At 45.1% G+C, this 16,459-nt stretch overlaps 1 protein-coding gene across 9 annotated transcripts in view; it reads right to left on the bottom strand.

Moving 5' to 3' along the window:
• Positions 1-16,459, bottom strand: part of LOC138521540 (signal transducer and activator of transcription 5B) — a 1,967,228-nt gene that overhangs the window by 309,012 nt on the left and 1,641,757 nt on the right. For all 9 annotated transcript variants that reach the window (XM_069634461.1, XM_069634460.1, XM_069634455.1 and 6 more), the window contains 2 exons: positions 16,213-16,335; positions 9,640-9,732 (listed from right to left, as the gene is read on the bottom strand). In XM_069634461.1, the coding sequence (XP_069490562.1) occupies positions 9,640-9,732; positions 16,213-16,335 (216 nt within the window). The remainder of the gene's footprint in view (positions 1-9,639; positions 9,733-16,212; positions 16,336-16,459) is intronic.

Raw genomic sequence — 16,459 nt, 5'->3', positions numbered from 1 at the left:
GATGAACACAACAATGAACACCCCTCCTAACAACTCTCAAAATATCTCAATGGCGAGATGGAAAAAATGGATTGGTCAAATGAAAACAAATCAAGGGAGTATGTACTTATTATTTAGCGTAATTACCAAATGGAAAAGTATACAAGATGAAACAGTTTATAAATTGCAACAGTAAATTTGTGGTTTATGCAATTGAGTGCATCTGCACTAAAAAATATATAGGAAGCACAATAAGAAGCCTGAAAATAAGAATATTTGAACATTTACGAGCCATAAGGAACCAGGATTTAAAGTATCCAATAGCACTGAACTGTCTTTTGGAACACAAGGGACTCAATGTGGATCATTTAAAAATGTATGGCTTGGATAAAATTGAAGATTTGCCACGAAGAGGGAATAAAGAAAGAATCTTAAAACAAAGAGAATCCAGATGGATTTGTACTATGGACACTTGTGAGACTGGATTAAACTCTGAAAATGAATTTTGTAACTGGCTTTGAGAAACTTCAATTTGGTTGCTACATGAAACTGTTTGTTATCCTCAAGCACTGAACACTTTTTCTTTTACCCACAAAAGAGTTTCTGTTTTTATCTAATTAGATATATTTTTCCGTGCTTACAATAATAACCAAAAGATTAATAGATTGTTGTTAAACCTGAATGTACATCATAGAAAGCTCACCCATTTCGAGCGGCACCAAATAATGCTGTCAAATTACTTAAATGACACAATGTCAACTTTAAATTTAAAAGCAATAGCGACACTTAAAATGGCCGTGGCAGCGTACATAATCACGTGATGACGTCATCACCTACGCGGGAGCGTAGACATGATGACGTCACACGCGAAAAGAGCATTTAAACGCGCGAAGGGATACTGTTAGACTCGTTAGGAAATAAGCGTGAGAGTGACAAGCGGATCATTCTATTAAGGTAAGCTGAGGAAACTTTGATTCCCCCAAAGCTACTTTGAGCAAATTATTTGCTTACTTAGGATGTATCCTAACCAGGTTCTACTTTGAAATCGCCAATCTAAAATATATGTTCTTTTTTGCTAAAATAGGGTACAGAACCCAAGGGAAACTTAAAAGTCTGAGGATTTAAATGTGGCACAAGCTCAAAAGATAACACTATTGGTGAGCGTCATTTTGACATTTTTTGACATGACTAATTCTTGAAAAATGTGTTAGAACATGTGAGCAATGCGTTTTTTGCTTAAATAAGTCTTTTGTTGAATCAAATACAAAGGTATGAATGGTTGTCTTGTTTCTTTTTTGGTTATAATAGCAGTCAAATCTCTCCTGATCCCCTGTAAAAACAAGGGTGAAACACGTGTAGAGAGAGTGTTAATAAGAGGTTGAGAGTTGAAAACAAAAAGTTAAATTTGGAATAAAAACACTCAACTTTTGAAAAAGTAATCTGGTGTGAAGGAAATTTATTTGACGCTTACCATAACATAAAAGTACAATGGGAAATCGCAAGTGGAGATGTATTTATTTTGAGAAATGATCTAATCCTACCTAAGGCAACCTATGTTAAGATGCAATACCACAGCTGATAAATCCCAATATTAAAAATAAGCCAACAAGCAGTAATTCGCCGGGAATCAAGTCCTGTAAAAGGTTGCAAAAAGTGTGCTTAAAATGTTTGACCTCCTGGTTCAAATCCTGGCAGGTCCACTCAGCCCTTCATCCTTCAGAGGTTGATAGAATTAGTACCATTAAGTTGGGTAACAATAAACACCTGTTATTAGAGCCAACAACTAATTAGTTACTAAATTCCAATTTTGCCATGAATATGCACCCACATAGACCTTTTGTTTTACCATTAACATTTTTTATCCATCTACAAATGTAATTACCAAATCTGATTGGTGCTACAGACAAAGATATGAGTCAACAAAGAAATGACAGCTGTGATGAAACCAGTGAATGTGTCCCTTCACCCCAAGAAGAAAACACTCCCTAGGGGACAGGGCATGCATGATCTCACTGGGGGTGACCTTAGGGGACAAGGACTCCCCAGTGCTCAAGTCCACACCATCTCCCTTAGTACCAATGTCCCAAGTGCTTTCAGCCTATATGGGGACTGTTGTTAATGATAACTTAGTGCGACCTTTAATTATGCTTGGTTGTGCTGCTGACCCCCTCCTGGGTGCCTGATCATCACTATGTTGGTTGTGTATCTCTCATTACAGGGAGAGAACTAAAAAGGCTGAGATTTGTACCTGCGGAGGAGGAGCCGGTGGAGAGCCATGCCGTAGCTGGGAGAGTACCAGCCCGACCATTGCTGCGCATAGCATTGACCAATTTGTCTTTTCTCTCCAAAAAAGAGGATACATGCAATGGGCTATACAAAGCAAAGCGTTTATTTAATGGGCTATACAAAGCAAAGCGTTTATTTAAGTACAGTTTTCTGAAATGTGTAAAATCTATGTGCACAATATGCATTGCTTTGAAATTCCTAATGTGAAATGGAAACATTACGGCAGGGATTTTAAGAACAACAATTTTGTTTAAGTAGTATATCAAATGATTTTCTCCTGCCAGAAACTGAACATAGGACACAAACCTGCAAGATGAAGATTAATGTTCTGGAGCACCTCATGGTCATATGAAAGAAATAAAGACAAGATTTATTGTACCCAATGACCCCCTACTTAGAATAATGCTGCAGTAGTGGGTTCTATGTGATTTCATCAAGGAGAAATCATTGAATTTGAATGAATCTATTTGTTTTTCTTTTATTCCCTTTGGCCACAAATATATGCAGGGGGAGAATCCCCTGCAGCCCCTGCTTCACTCCCCACCATAATTATTATCCCTACCCACTCCCCCACATATATCTGCAGAAAAATGTGTTTAAAGAAATGTTCGACGAATTCTCCTGCGACAAAACATACCTATCCCCAATAGTGACCCAACAGGACTGGCATGTTCTGTTTTGGGTATATTGATTTCTCATGTCAGAAAAGGCAATCAAGAATCCACCGTAAGCAAATTAGAATCTTGCTTAGTAATGAGTTTTAGAATTAAAATTCCAACAGTATTAAATATTTGTGAGGTTTATTTTTATACGGAGACCAACATTGTCCTTGTAATAGACAAAATCATTTAACAAGTATTTTGCATAAGATTGTAAGTTTTAAGGAGGTGGGTTTTTGAGAATTTGCTTGTGAACTTTAAGCAATATGACAAAGTAGTGAAATTCAAGTTCAATTTAGCTTTACTTTGAGTCATAAAAGCATCCAATTGAGTCCCATTATAAATACTAACATTACAAAGTTACACAATACAGAGTTTAATAAAAAAAATATGACAAAGGAATGAAATTAGTTGGAAGGTAACAAATGTTGATCCTACAAATATTTTTGTCTAAGTACAGTTTTGGATGTAAATGGATTTTTTGTATAATTTGGGATTATACACTATTAATAGGATTTGTTTATAGATAGATTAGCCCCAAAATGCAATTGAGTATTTCTGTGTGGAGCATATATGTTGAGAAGTTATGCGTCCTCCCGGAGAACCAATCGAGGTGTGTCAATTTTGATATGATAGGATATGATATGGCATTTATAAAGCGCCTGTACACAAGTGTTTCTAAGCGTGATGACAAGGAGGGGGGAGACGAAAAGGGAGGACAAAACAACAATCTTACTAAGCCTTGTGTCATTCAGATCGTGCAAGTGCAGGGAAGGGGGAAAGGGTAGAAGTGCGGAGGGTGGGGGGAGAATGGAGAAGTGCGGGACAAGCAGAAACAAGAATGCAGCAAACGGGTGGCAAGTGCGGGTACTAGTAAGTGCATCCAATGGGTGGTGAGTAAGTGCAGAGAGGCGACTGAAGGGTTACTGATACAGACAACAAGTGCAGGGGAGCCAAGAGGCAGTGCAAACAGGCCGGGACCCGAGCCCGAATTCAGAGGGTGACCAGTGCATGGATCAGGCAGGTGATCAGCAAGGGGGAGGAAGAGAGAAGGCAGAAGCCAAGAGAAAGGTCTTGAGTTGCTTCCGGAACCGGAGATGGTTCTGCTCAAGTTTCAGAGAGGCAGGGAGGCTGTCCCAGAGGGAGGCCCCAGCTGAAGAAAGAGATCTGCCCCCAACACTTTGCTTGGAAAAGCGACCGACTCTCAGAGAGTTGGAGGTGGAGGAGCGAAAAGCTTGAGAAGGAAGATATTTAGGAAGAGAAAGTTGGAAGTAGTGTTGTGCCAGGCCCGGGAAAGCCCGATGGACAATGTAAAGTTTCTTGAACTTGATCGTTGACGCAACAGGGAGACTGTGATGGGATTTCAAAGCTGGAGAGATACGATCGCTGAGCTTGAGTCCAAGGACAAGTCTTGCAGTCCTGTTCTGGATGAGTTGCAGAGGACGGAGAATAAAGGCAGGAAGATTTAGAAAGAGGCTGTTACAGTAGCACAGCCTAGAAAGGACCAGAGCTCTGGAGACAGTGAGCGTCTGGGGGAAGGCGAGGCAGGGAGGAATACCTCTGAGGAGGTGCAGCTGGTAGCTTGACTTTTTAGAGACGTCAGAGATGTGAGGAGAGAAAGAGTGTGGAGTCGAAGATGACCCCAAGGTTCTTAGCCTCACAGGTAGGAGCAGGAAGAGGGCCCAGGGTGGGCAGCCAGAGGGCGAGAGGAAAGGAGAGAGCTTGTTTTCCGATAAGGAGGATCTCAGTCTTACTTGCATTAAGGCAGCGATCACTGGAAGCACACCACTCCTAAATTGCAGAAAGACGGTCAGGAATGAGAGAAGTAGTAGAGGCGGCTGAGGGGAGCCTGAAGGAGAGCTGAGTGTCATCTGCATAACACTGAAAATTGGAGCAAAATGCAGCTATGCGGTGGGCAAGAGGTGCAAGGTTTTGGTTGAACAGCCAGGGAGAAAGATTAGACCCCCGGGGAACACCATAGGTAGAGATAGTGCTAGAAGAGTGGAAGGACCCCAGTTGGACCTGGGCGGGTCGATCTGTGAGAAAGGAGGTCAGCCAGGCCAGAGCCTGATCAGTGATACCCAGGTTAACACAGAGCTGGTTGAGCAGGATGGCATGATTGACTGTATCGAAAGCAGAGGAACGATCGAGGAGAATGAGGACAGAAGACCCAGGAAAGGGGTAATGGAGATCGGGCAATAGTTGGCGGGACAGGAGGGATCAGCAGAAGGTTTCTTAAGAAGGGGGTGCACAAGGGAGTGCTTCACAGGTGAGAGGAAGGTTCCAGTGGCGAAAGAGTGATTGCAGAAATCGGCCAAGGCTGGAGCGAGGGTGTCAATGTGGTTCTTGAGGGTTTTGGAAGAACAGGAAATAACCTGTTTTGAGGAGACTTTCATATATCAGACTTGTCTAGAAACCTCATCAGGGGTGAACAAAGGAAAAGAGGAGAAGGGAGGAGGAGAGGCAGCCGCAGGAGGGCCAGGAAGGGAGGAGGAGGATGTACAGGATGTCCTGGCTTTTAGTGATAAAATGAGAAGCTAGGGCTGTGCAGAGAGCCTGGGAGGGGACAGAAGAAGTATAGACTGCAGCAGGATTGGGCAGCTCCTTGCAGATTTTGAAGAATTCGGCTGAGTTGTTAGATGCCGCAGAGACGCGGGCTTGGATGTGCGCTCTCTTCTTAGCAAGGACAGAGAGTCTGTATTGCCTTTGGAGAAGGCGGCGGGCCAGTTTGTCAGAGGGTGTACCTGTTTCCCTCCACTTCCTCTCAGCCACCCTACACTTGCGTTTCAGGGTGACGTGGTCTGAGTCGTACCAAGAGTTGCACTTGGATTTGGGCTTCAAGCGGATCCTCATGACAGGAGCAAGTACATCAAGAGTGTCAGAGATAGAGCAGTGAAGGTTAGAAAGGGGTGTGAATCAGCCAAAGGTGCAGAAGGAGGAGAGAAAGTGGCGGCAAAAGCCTCAACTGACACGCGCTTCATGGGTCAGATGACCGGGAAGGTGGGTGGCAGAGCTGGAGTTGGCTTGGCCAGAGGGGTATTATTTCAATGTGCATGAAACATATCTTTCAATTAGCTGCACTAAGCTAGTCTGTAAAATCCACAATAGGCTTCACAAGTTCCTGTAAATTACACTTGATTAGCAAGTTTTTGCAATTCTGGTACTTCAGCATGGCTTTTACATGTAAATGGCAGGAGGCACTTTTATTTTTGAATATAGCAGGCTGTGTGTTGCACTTTGCAAACACTTTAAAATCATTTATATCTTTTACATAATTGTCATTTTGTAAACTGTGTTTGCACTATATACATGTAGGTTAAAGCTAATTGCATTTGCTGCACAAATAAACAGACACTTTGCACATAGAGGAGGTAGAACACCCAAATACAAATTCTTGGAACTCATTTGGGTGGTTGAAATGAGTGCTTTCTTTATTGATCTGAATTGGATGGAGATTGCAGACATCACTTCAATTTTTGTCCCGTACCTTGATCATACTATGACTTTGACTTGTACCTTAAATATAGCCTACTACATATACAAAATGTATTATGTTGCCTTTTTGCTGGAGGGGACTGTGGTGTGATATACACTAGATATCAGGAATATAAAATTCATGTATCGCATAGAAAAGATTCTGTTCTGAGTTTTGATGTTTTATTTCTAGCATGTATTTCGAATACAAGCACAAAATACATAAACATATACATTTAAGATTGAATTTGTAATTTAAGAATCCTGCTAGTTGACATGTATTTTGAAATGAAAACAGTCTGATTCGGTCACCCATGACTAAGCTATGGTGTCACTTCTCCCCTGGAGGGAGTCCCTTTCCATGAGGCTAGGGTGTTGAGGCTGCTAACCGATAGTCCCCCTAGGGATGGTAACATGCAGGAAGATCTCATGGGGAGGAACTTCCCTCCTGGCAACAAGGATGTGATTCTGGGACAAGGTCCCGTAATGTCCCAATCACACATGATAATAAAATCACCCAAGTGTTCTGTACACGTGGTTAAAGCAGAGTATGTGTTACTGTAGGGGGTCAGACATTCTCCCGATAACAAATACTGCAACAAAGAAGAACTCAAGAACGCCACCACAAAGCACGAGGACTATTAAAACCAGCTGTCGCCAATGGGGCTGACACCATAGCAGGGAAAACCTGGCTATTTAAGCCAAACAGCGAGAAAGGACTGAGAAGAGAACGATATCCGGAGAGAGAGCGACATCCGGAAGGAGCAGTCAGCAAGCTGGGAAGTAGACTAGGAGTCTGCAAGGCTGAAACTGGCCTTTGTGAACCTGCAGAAAGGTTATGGAGTGGATAGAAAGAATCAATCCATAAGAGAGAGAAGAAGGTGTGGTGCAGAGGACCATGCAACAGCGGTTGGCAATACAGCAGGAGGCCGGCAATAACCGTCAGAGAAGAAGTAGTTGTTGGAAGTCGAGAGGGGGAAGACCCATCAGGAGAAAGAAAGTCTGTTATGGTGTTGAACCAGTCTGGGAGTCAGGAACCGGACAATTGGCGTACGTACCGAGGAGGCTGCATGACGTCGCAGAAGCCGAAGAGAGGGAAGTGTAGGAAGCATCTTACAAGTCGCTGGGAGACGGCACACCTGAAAGTGAGAGACATTGTGGTGGTGGCGTGATCCGTCATAGGTGGACTGTGAAAATATAAAACCCCAGATACAAAGTCCAGTACCTTTGGTAGGTGGCCCTAGACAACCTCAAGACATCTTTCCTTGAGGTTACCAGAAGCCTCTGATAGTTGTCTTCAGTAGCACCCTTAAGACTGTAAAACGCCTCTTGGAAGTTTTATTTATTCGAATTTTTGTAAAGCGCCAACTCACCCATAGTTCTCAGAGCGCTACCACAAAACACACACTACAATACACAATCCAAGCAATACGAAACAAAATTATAAACTAAACCGGTGGCATTAGGGCTTTGATATTTATTTTTCCAAAGCATCACGCTTCTTTTTCATCAGTCTTTGTTTCCCTGTCAGCACCGGATTACCCCAAGAGTCAACTCCCTGTTCAATCGAAAGGGAAAGAATCAGTCTTTCAAAAAGGAATTCTAAGGGAGTTATTCCAGAAGAGATAACAGGGAAACCGTGAGAAGGTACAAGCAGAAGCTGAAAGCGAAGTGAACCATTTTCTGAGACAATTACCACGAGAGCTCCACAAACTGGTTGAGTTGAAGAATCCGAGAGGGCTTGGGAGCCTATACCTCATCCCAGTGGGGCAACTTAAAGCACACTGTGGAAGAAGAAAGACGGAGCCACCGCTGGAGGGAACTAAGTTAATGAGAAAGCAGAGGATAAAGTAACCCGAAGAAAAGCTTGAGAAAAGTGAACTGTCAAATAGGAGCAGGGAGACATTCTCCAAGGCCTTTGATGTCTCTGGAAGTGGGAAGAGACATTTTTGGTTTGTATTGAACTTTAAAGAAAAAAGTCCCTGGAGCTTGAGAGAGTTATACCCAGGAGAAGGGAGTAATTCTCCTGGGTTGTGAAGAGACTCTTACTTAGTAGTTTTGTGTTTTAGTGGAAGGGATAGGACAGTAGTTTGACTTGGACAGAACATTTCATTTGGATTACACAGACCTCCTAACTGGCCCGAGTTTTAGTTTGTTTGAGGTAGAGAAAACACCTCTAGCTAGGAATTGACAAGAAGCACTAATGCAGCAAGGGGGCAGATGGAGAACATCAGCTCAAGTAAGGAGGGTTTAAATTAGACCAAGGAATACACACAAATTAAGTATAAAGGAAAAGCTAAGATTCACTTTTAGAAACGATGGTAAAGAGGATGGAAAAATGCTTCAGCTAAACACATCTGACTATGCCTGGAAACAACAAGGAAGGTACAACAGGCCCGAGTTCAAACACTCATGGAGATATTACATTATATTTAGCATCCACCAAGGTGGAAAGTAGATATTTATTCCAGGGCCATCTTAGTCAAGGAGCCACTGCATGTGCACCTCAAAAGCCACACATTTTAGACCACTTCAAAGTGATCTGTGAAAGTAGGCAGCGTGAACGAAAGAGCATGGTGCACATGTACATGCAAATGCACCCTCACCTGCTTGGCTTCCATCTGTTGTGTCGGGCAGAGGCCCCAGCCAGTGGGGTCTGCGTCTGACCATAAATGATGTCCATTAAGGACTGCTAAATGGGTTTCCCAAACTACCTGAGTTGGGGGTCCATACCACCCTTTTTCCTAATATAGTTCTAGTAGTTTTTCAAAGCAGTACAGGCAATTCTCAGAGGCATCAGAATGCTTTCAATGGTACAACATTGGTAATTCTCAGATGAAAGCAAGTAGTAGAAGGAAAAGAACACCTATATCTGTTTTCCCTTGACTTGTGTACTAGTTGCCATCCTAAGGGGGTCACTACAAAGCAAGAAAAGGCACACCGATGGGACATAAATGTCATGGGCATACTAAGGGGAAAGAAAAATGGAGGGAATGGGGGGGCCACCCCATTTTTTTTAAAAAAAGACGATGATCTAACAAAGTGAAGAAGATAACCCATGTACAGACCACCAATGCGAAGCTGTAGATCTCCACCATTCGTTCAACACCATGTCAAATGCTGCAACTTGAAATGCTACTACGTAATCGATCACAGCTTGGTAGAACAAAAGGACTCTAAAATTAAGTAAACAATGTCCCACCCACAAGAAAATATACTTTTCTTTTTTGTATATACTTACAGGTTCTGCAAAAGCGTTGTCCCATAGTACGGTGGCTGTGGCATTGTTATCTTGACTGCCGTGAACTATTACTACAACTGGTAACGACAATGTCTGAAGAGGAACAAAAAGGAAAACATATTTTTGGCATAGGCATTATCCCAATGTACCAGAAGCAAGTTATTCCATCAAATCCACCACAAATGGACCTTGAAAGCCACAACATCTGTGCCCCAATCAAAGTCCTCAAGGGTGACTACAACAACACTTTTGAAGATTGGGTTGCTCCTTTTTTTGCAAGGAGGCACGCAGTCTCCAGAATCTGAAAATGGTGCTCACTAATAGTGACAAACATGCATGGTTCTTATACTCCAAGTTTAAATATTACAATTTTGCCTATCTGATCGTTTGTGGACCAGTTTCTTCTAAATGTTTGTGGTTTTGTACTAAACCAGAGTATGAGATACCTCTAGTTCTAGACAAAGCTGCTTCTCTGTGTACCTCTTCAGCAAAGCTCATGACGCCACCTTCAGACAGATGAACAAGTTACTTCTTACCTTGTAACGTTCTTTCGATGGGATGTTCCTCCGACGTATTCCTTATCTTAGATATCTCTTTCCAGCTTTGCTGGCCTCGGAAATTTTTTCTCTCTAGAGGGCCCTGCGCGTCGACGTCCGCCGAGTCGATGTCCCTCGACAGCCGCCGTATCGACGTCATCCTGCCTATAAAGGCCGCACGCAGCGTCCGTTGCTCAGTTCCGTTTTGTAGCCCACAATAATTCTTTCTGGACTAGACTAATCACCCTGAAGGAGCGTAAGCTGCAACAACAAGGGAAGTAGTACTGCAGGGATGGATGGGAGGGTCGATAAGGAATACGTCGGAGGAACATCCCATCGAAAGAACGTTACAAGGTAAGAAGTAACTTGTTCTTCGAAGGGATTGTGTCCTCCAACGTATTCCTTATCTTAGATAGGCTCCCATAGCAGTATTCTGTTATTGGAGGTGGGAGTACTGACTTCATGCTTCCTCTTATTGATGAATAGAGTGCAATACTGCCCTTCCAAACCTAGTTTCCTGACTGGAGGAGGAATCCAAGTTGTAAAACCGTGTAAAGGTATGGACGGACGACCATGTGGCAGCCGCACATATGTCTCGAACCGGCACTCCTCTTTTGAGGGCCGATGAAGCTGCGATACCTCTGGTCGAATGAGCCCTAAGATTTTGAGGGGGCTCTTTTCCTGCCAGTTTATAACATTCAAAAATGGCTAAAATAATCCATCTGGAAATGGTCTGCTTAGTTATCGGTAGCCCCAGCTTGTGACCTGCGTAGCCTACAAACAGCTGGTCTGCTTGTCTTATCCTAGCCAGTCTACTAATGTAAAAACTTAAAGCCCTTCTTGGGTCCAGCCTGTGTAACCACTCTTCCTCTTTCCCCGGATGGGGAGGAGGATAGAAAGATGGAAGGGTAATCTTCTGTGTGATATGAAATTCAGAAACCACCTTTGGGAGGAAATGAGGCTTCACTTGCAGAACAACTTTGTCTTTGTGAAAGATTGTATGAGGGGGTTTACAAGAAAGAGCTTGTAACTCGCCCACCCTTCTAGCAGATGTAAGTGCTACTAATAAAACAGTCTTAAAGGTAAGAAATCTTAACAAACAAGAGTGGAGTGGTTGGAAAGGTGTGCCCATCAGGAAAGTTAGGACTAAATTTAAATCCCATAGGGGAACCTGGAATGGTCTTGGGGGATAAACGTTAGTTAACCCCTTTAGAAACTGTATTACCAAGTGTAACTTGAAATAGGATGGTTCTTCCGCAGTGAGCATAAAGATGGATAGCGCTGCGGGATAGCCCTTGATAGTGCCAACTTGAAGGCCTGAATTTGCCAAGTAGAGTAGAAAGGATAACACCGTTGGTGTAACACATGAAAAGGGGTCGATATTCTCTTCTCTACACCAGCTGCAAAATCTGTTCCAACGGCAGCGGTATAAAGATTTTGTTGCTGGCCTTCTTGCCGAAAGCAACACCTCCATAACGTCATCAGGGAGGTCCCAATCCTTGTACCTCAGCCTTTCAGAAGCCAAGTGTGAAGGTTGAGGGTTTTGATGTCTGGATGGAGAACCTGAACTCCCTTCTGTGAGAGCAGATTCTCTCTGAGTGGAAGTCAAATTGGAGGGCAGATGGACAAGTCTAGAAGGTCCGGGTACCACGTTCTCCTGGCCCAATCCGGGGCAATTAGGATCATGGTTTTCCGTAATCTTTTCAACCTCCTGATCATTTGAGGAATGACAGGGACTGGTGGAAACACGTACAGGAGTGGAAACTCCCAGTCCACTATGAACGCGTCTCCCAGAGCTCCTCTCGGGGGAAATTCCCTTGAACAGAACAGATCGCACTTCCTGTTGACACTGGTGGCGAACAGATCCACCTGAGGGGTTCCCCAAAGGGCGAAGATCTCTTGAAGGACTTCCTGAGCTAGTTCCCACTCGTGGGAGACTGTGCTCTGCCTGCTCAGAGCGTCCGCTGTCAAGTTCTTCTCTCCGGCTAGGTGAACTGCCGATAGAGAGATTCCTTCTTGGATTGCCCAAAACCAGAGCTGCATCGCCTCTCTGCACAGTGGTAGTGATCCTGCGCCTCCTCTTTTGTTGAGGTAATGCATGGCCACTGTGTTGTCCGTCATTATCAGGACATTCTTTCCTTGTACAGATGGCAGAAAAGCCTTCAGCGCAAGTCTGATGGCCCTCAGCTCTAACAGGTTGATATGTAGTCTGGACTCCGATGGAGACCAATGACCGCTGATCGTCAAGTCGTTGGCGTGGGATCCCCACCCCGTAAGTGAGGCATCCGTGACTACTGTTATCTCCGGCCAAGGTTGCCAAAACTGCTCTCCTTTCAGAATGTTCTCCTGACAGGCCCACCATTGAAGGTCTCGAGCCACCCTGTCGGGAACCTGAAGAAGATCTGTCATTCTCCCTGAGAATTGTGACCACTGGGTTCTCAGTGCCCACTGAAGAGATCTCATTCTCAGGCGAGCCTCTGGCACTAGGAAAATGCAGGATGCCATGAGGCCTAGCAACCTCAAAAAGTCGAAGGCTGGGAGACGTTGGGCATTTTGAAACTTGGTGACCATCTGTAGAATATCTTGAGCCCTCACCTCTGGTGGCGAGGCTTTTCCCAGGGAAGTGTCCAGGATCGCTCCGATGAACTGGAGTCTCTGCGATGGTATCATTTGTGACTTCTTTAAATTGAGGGAGAAGCCCAGTCTGTGAAGGGAGTGGCAAACATAATCTAGCTGGATCTGAGCTTGTTCCGAAGATACAGCTCTGATCAACCAATCGTCCAGGTAGGGGTAGGCGTGAATCCCTTCCCTCCTTAGACTTGCAGCCACTACCGACATTAACTTGGTGAAGACCCTCGGGGCGGAGGTCAGCCCAAATGGCAGAACTCGAAATTGATAATGAGAGTTGCCAATTGCGAACCTCAGGTATTTCCTGTGTTTGAGATGGATTGGCACATGGAAATAAGCGTCCTGAAGGTCCAGAGATACCAACCAGTCCTGGAACTGAAGGGCCTGAAGGATCTGAGAGAGAGTTACCATCTTGAATTTGTCTTTCCTGAGGAATTTGTTCAATACCCGCAAGTCCAAGATGGGTCTCAGTCCTCCGTCTTTCTTTGGTATGAGAAAGTAAGGGGAGTACCAGCCCTTGTTCCTCTCCGCTACAGGTACCGGTTCTATGGCACCTTTCTCTAGCAGGTCTAAAATTTCCTGCAAGAGGAGCGGATCTGGAGCTTTTTGAGAGCTGATCCCCGGTGGATGACTCTGAGGTATGCGTAGGAGAGGCAGGCAGTAACGTTGTGCAACTGTCTCCAATGCCCAAGCATCTGACGTGATAGCCTGCCATTCCGCCAGATGTTGAGTTAACCTGCCTCCTACAGGTGTCTTGTGAGGGAAGTCCTCAGAGTGGTTTAGGGGCGGCTGATGCAGATGCCGATGGTAAAGAGGCACCTGCTGTTGCTGCGGCTTTTGAATATCTACCCCGTCCACCTCGGGTAGTTCTTCTTTGTCCCCTTTGAGCCGGTCGTCCTCTACCTCTTCCGAATGCGGAGTAGAAGCGAAAAGACTTGCCTCTCGCAGAGGTTCCTGTGGGACGAAAAGGTGTCCGACGGATTGCAGCGCCTAGGGATTTTGCTGCTGCCTTTGATGTTGGCAGTTTTTCTAAACTGTCATCCGCCTTTTTCCCAAACAAAGAAGAGCCATCAAATGGCATGTTCAAGAGCCTGGCTTGAACATCTGGGGCAAAACCAGACTTTCTCAACCAAGCAAATCTCCTGGTTGTTGTACTTGCCGCCATTGCGCTGCTGATACTGTCAGCCGAGTCAATGCCCGTCTGGAGGGATTCGCACATAGCGTCTTTACCGTCCCTTATATTTAGGAACGCCTCCCTTTCTTCTCCCTCCGGGATGCAGTCAGCCGCTGTAGAAGCACACTCCCAAAGTGTATGGCTAAATCTAGCAAGGGTGCAAGTAGTATTAATAGATTTTAACGCCATGCTACATGCCGAAAAGACTTTCTTAGCCATAGCATCGTATTTCTTATCGTCCCTGTCCTGTGGGACGGTAGGGTAAGCAGTCTTGATGTCAGTAGAAGATGCTGACTGTACCACCAGACTTTCTGGGGATGGGTGTTTGGCCAAAAACTCCGGGTCTGCAGAAGATACCCTGTATTTAGCAGACAGTTTTTTATTTACTGCCGGGAAGACATCTGGGGTTTCCCAGTTCCTCATTATTTTTCTTTGAAGAGCTTTATGAAAAGGTACTACAGGATCCTCCTGTGGACCTTTATCAAGAATATCTGTGAGGTCATCCTGTTGGAAAGCCGGTGAAGGTGTTGACCACCCCATAAATTCTGTAATCATGGCCATTAAGGCTCTATAAGGGATTTCAGCATGCTCCCCCGGGTCTGGCCTAGCGAACTCCACCTCTGGGGAAGTGTCTAAACCACTTGCCTCATGTAAGGAATCATGGAGTTCCTTTAATCTGCGTTCCTCTGAGGATAACTCCTCTTGAACTGGGGTTGCAGATCCCTGCAACTCAAATGGCTCTTCTTGATCAGACAGTTTTCCCTCTTCCATAATTGAAGGCATTGTTCTCAATTGGTCTGAGCTCACAAAGGGTGTGAAACCCATCTCCAAGGCAGAGGGTGCCAAACTTGTCGTATTCGGCCTCGAAAACGTCGATGTCGTCAACGCCGACGTCGAAGGCTTCGAAAGTGGCGTCGAAAACAAAGGTGGAGGCCTCGAGGTCTTCGATAGAATCGGAATTCTGCTCGAGGATATCGACAATCTCGACGACATCGACATCGAAGACCTGGGAATAGCCACTGGGCGCGCCGCAACCATGACTTTCCTTGGCGTCGACGCCGGTGTTGAGGATGGCGTCGAGTCGACAGACCCGTGTGTCGAAGGTCCCTTCGACAACGGCGTCGAAGACACCGACCTCGGCGTCGACGGAACCTTCGAAGAAGGATTCGAGGTCTTTGCTTTACTCGAGGGTTCGTGACGCGCTCGAGAAGCTTCCTTCGCCGGGTGCTGCGACTCGCGGCGTTTTGGACCTTCGGGTCTTTCGACCAGAGCATCGCTCTCGGCAGTCTTCGAGGGGGTCGAGGCCGCTCATATTTTTTCGGAATTCCTCCCATTCAGCCCCGGAACTATGCTTCGTGGGGCAAGGGATTCTCTTAGGTGAAACAGAGGAAGAGGAGGACGAAGAAGGGGATCTTCGGCGTCTCCTTTTCGAGTGCTTCCATCTCGAAGAATGATGGGACCCGCTTCGAGACCTGGAGCGCGAATGGTGACGAGGAGACGAATGTCTCGACTTCGTCGAGGAAGAAGAAGCTTTAGAAGTCTCACCTTTTTCCAGCTTCCCCCTACGCTCCTTCAGGGCTTTAGCTGTCATGGACATACAGTCCTCACACTCCGAACGATGGTGTTCAGCTCCCAAACACCACAGACAGACCCTGTGAGGGTCCGTTAGCGACATCTTTTTTCCACAGTCTCTGCATTTTTTAAAGCCGGACCGAGGGGTCGTCGGTTCAGACGAGGAAGCCATCGAGTATGGATCGAATATCTTGAGGAAAATGGAATAATATATCTATGAAACTGAGCAACGATATTCCGAGGCACTGAGTAAGCGCAGAAAAACGGAACTGAGCAACGGACGCTGCGCGCGGCCTTTATAGGCAGGATGACGACTATGTCGATACGGCGGCTGTCGAGGGACATCGACTCGGCGAACGTCGACGCGCAGCGCCCTCTAGAGAGAAGAAATTTCCGAGGCCAGCAAAGCTGGAAAAAGATATCTAAGATAAGGAATACGTCGGAGGACACAATCCCATGGCTCATCTCTGAAAGCAGTATTTCATAAGGACAACATTTTGACAAGAATGTTTGGATATCAGGCAATACTAAGAGCACACAATTGAGAGGAGCAACTTGTATTGATTTGGACCACCACCTTCCCTTTCTTAACTGTTGCTGTGCAATATTACTTGTCGAGTGGCAAGTAAAACAGCCATTGTCATTTTAATAGGATGATCTTACCTTCACCTGAAACACCAGTTCATTTCCACCCACACTGAACTGCGACTCAAACAGAATTGTGAACTTCTCTTCCGTTACAGATTCAGCTCCACGTCGATCTGACCGCTTGATTCTTTTGAGAGACTGTGAAAATCAAAGAGGAAATCAGTAATACAGGAGAAACATTACCTTAAATCATTTCCACTTCAGGTATTCATATGACTGATTGCATTGTGTCTAGTGGTCATTCTATGGAAGTATACAAGCA

The sequence above is a fragment of the Ambystoma mexicanum genome, chromosome 13 (genome assembly GCF_040938575.1).
Source record: "Ambystoma mexicanum isolate Mex_15411 chromosome 13, UKY_AmexF1_1, whole genome shotgun sequence".
NCBI lineage: Eukaryota > Metazoa > Chordata > Amphibia > Caudata > Ambystomatidae > Ambystoma > Ambystoma mexicanum.
This window is presented reverse-complemented; position numbering and strand designations above follow the sequence as displayed.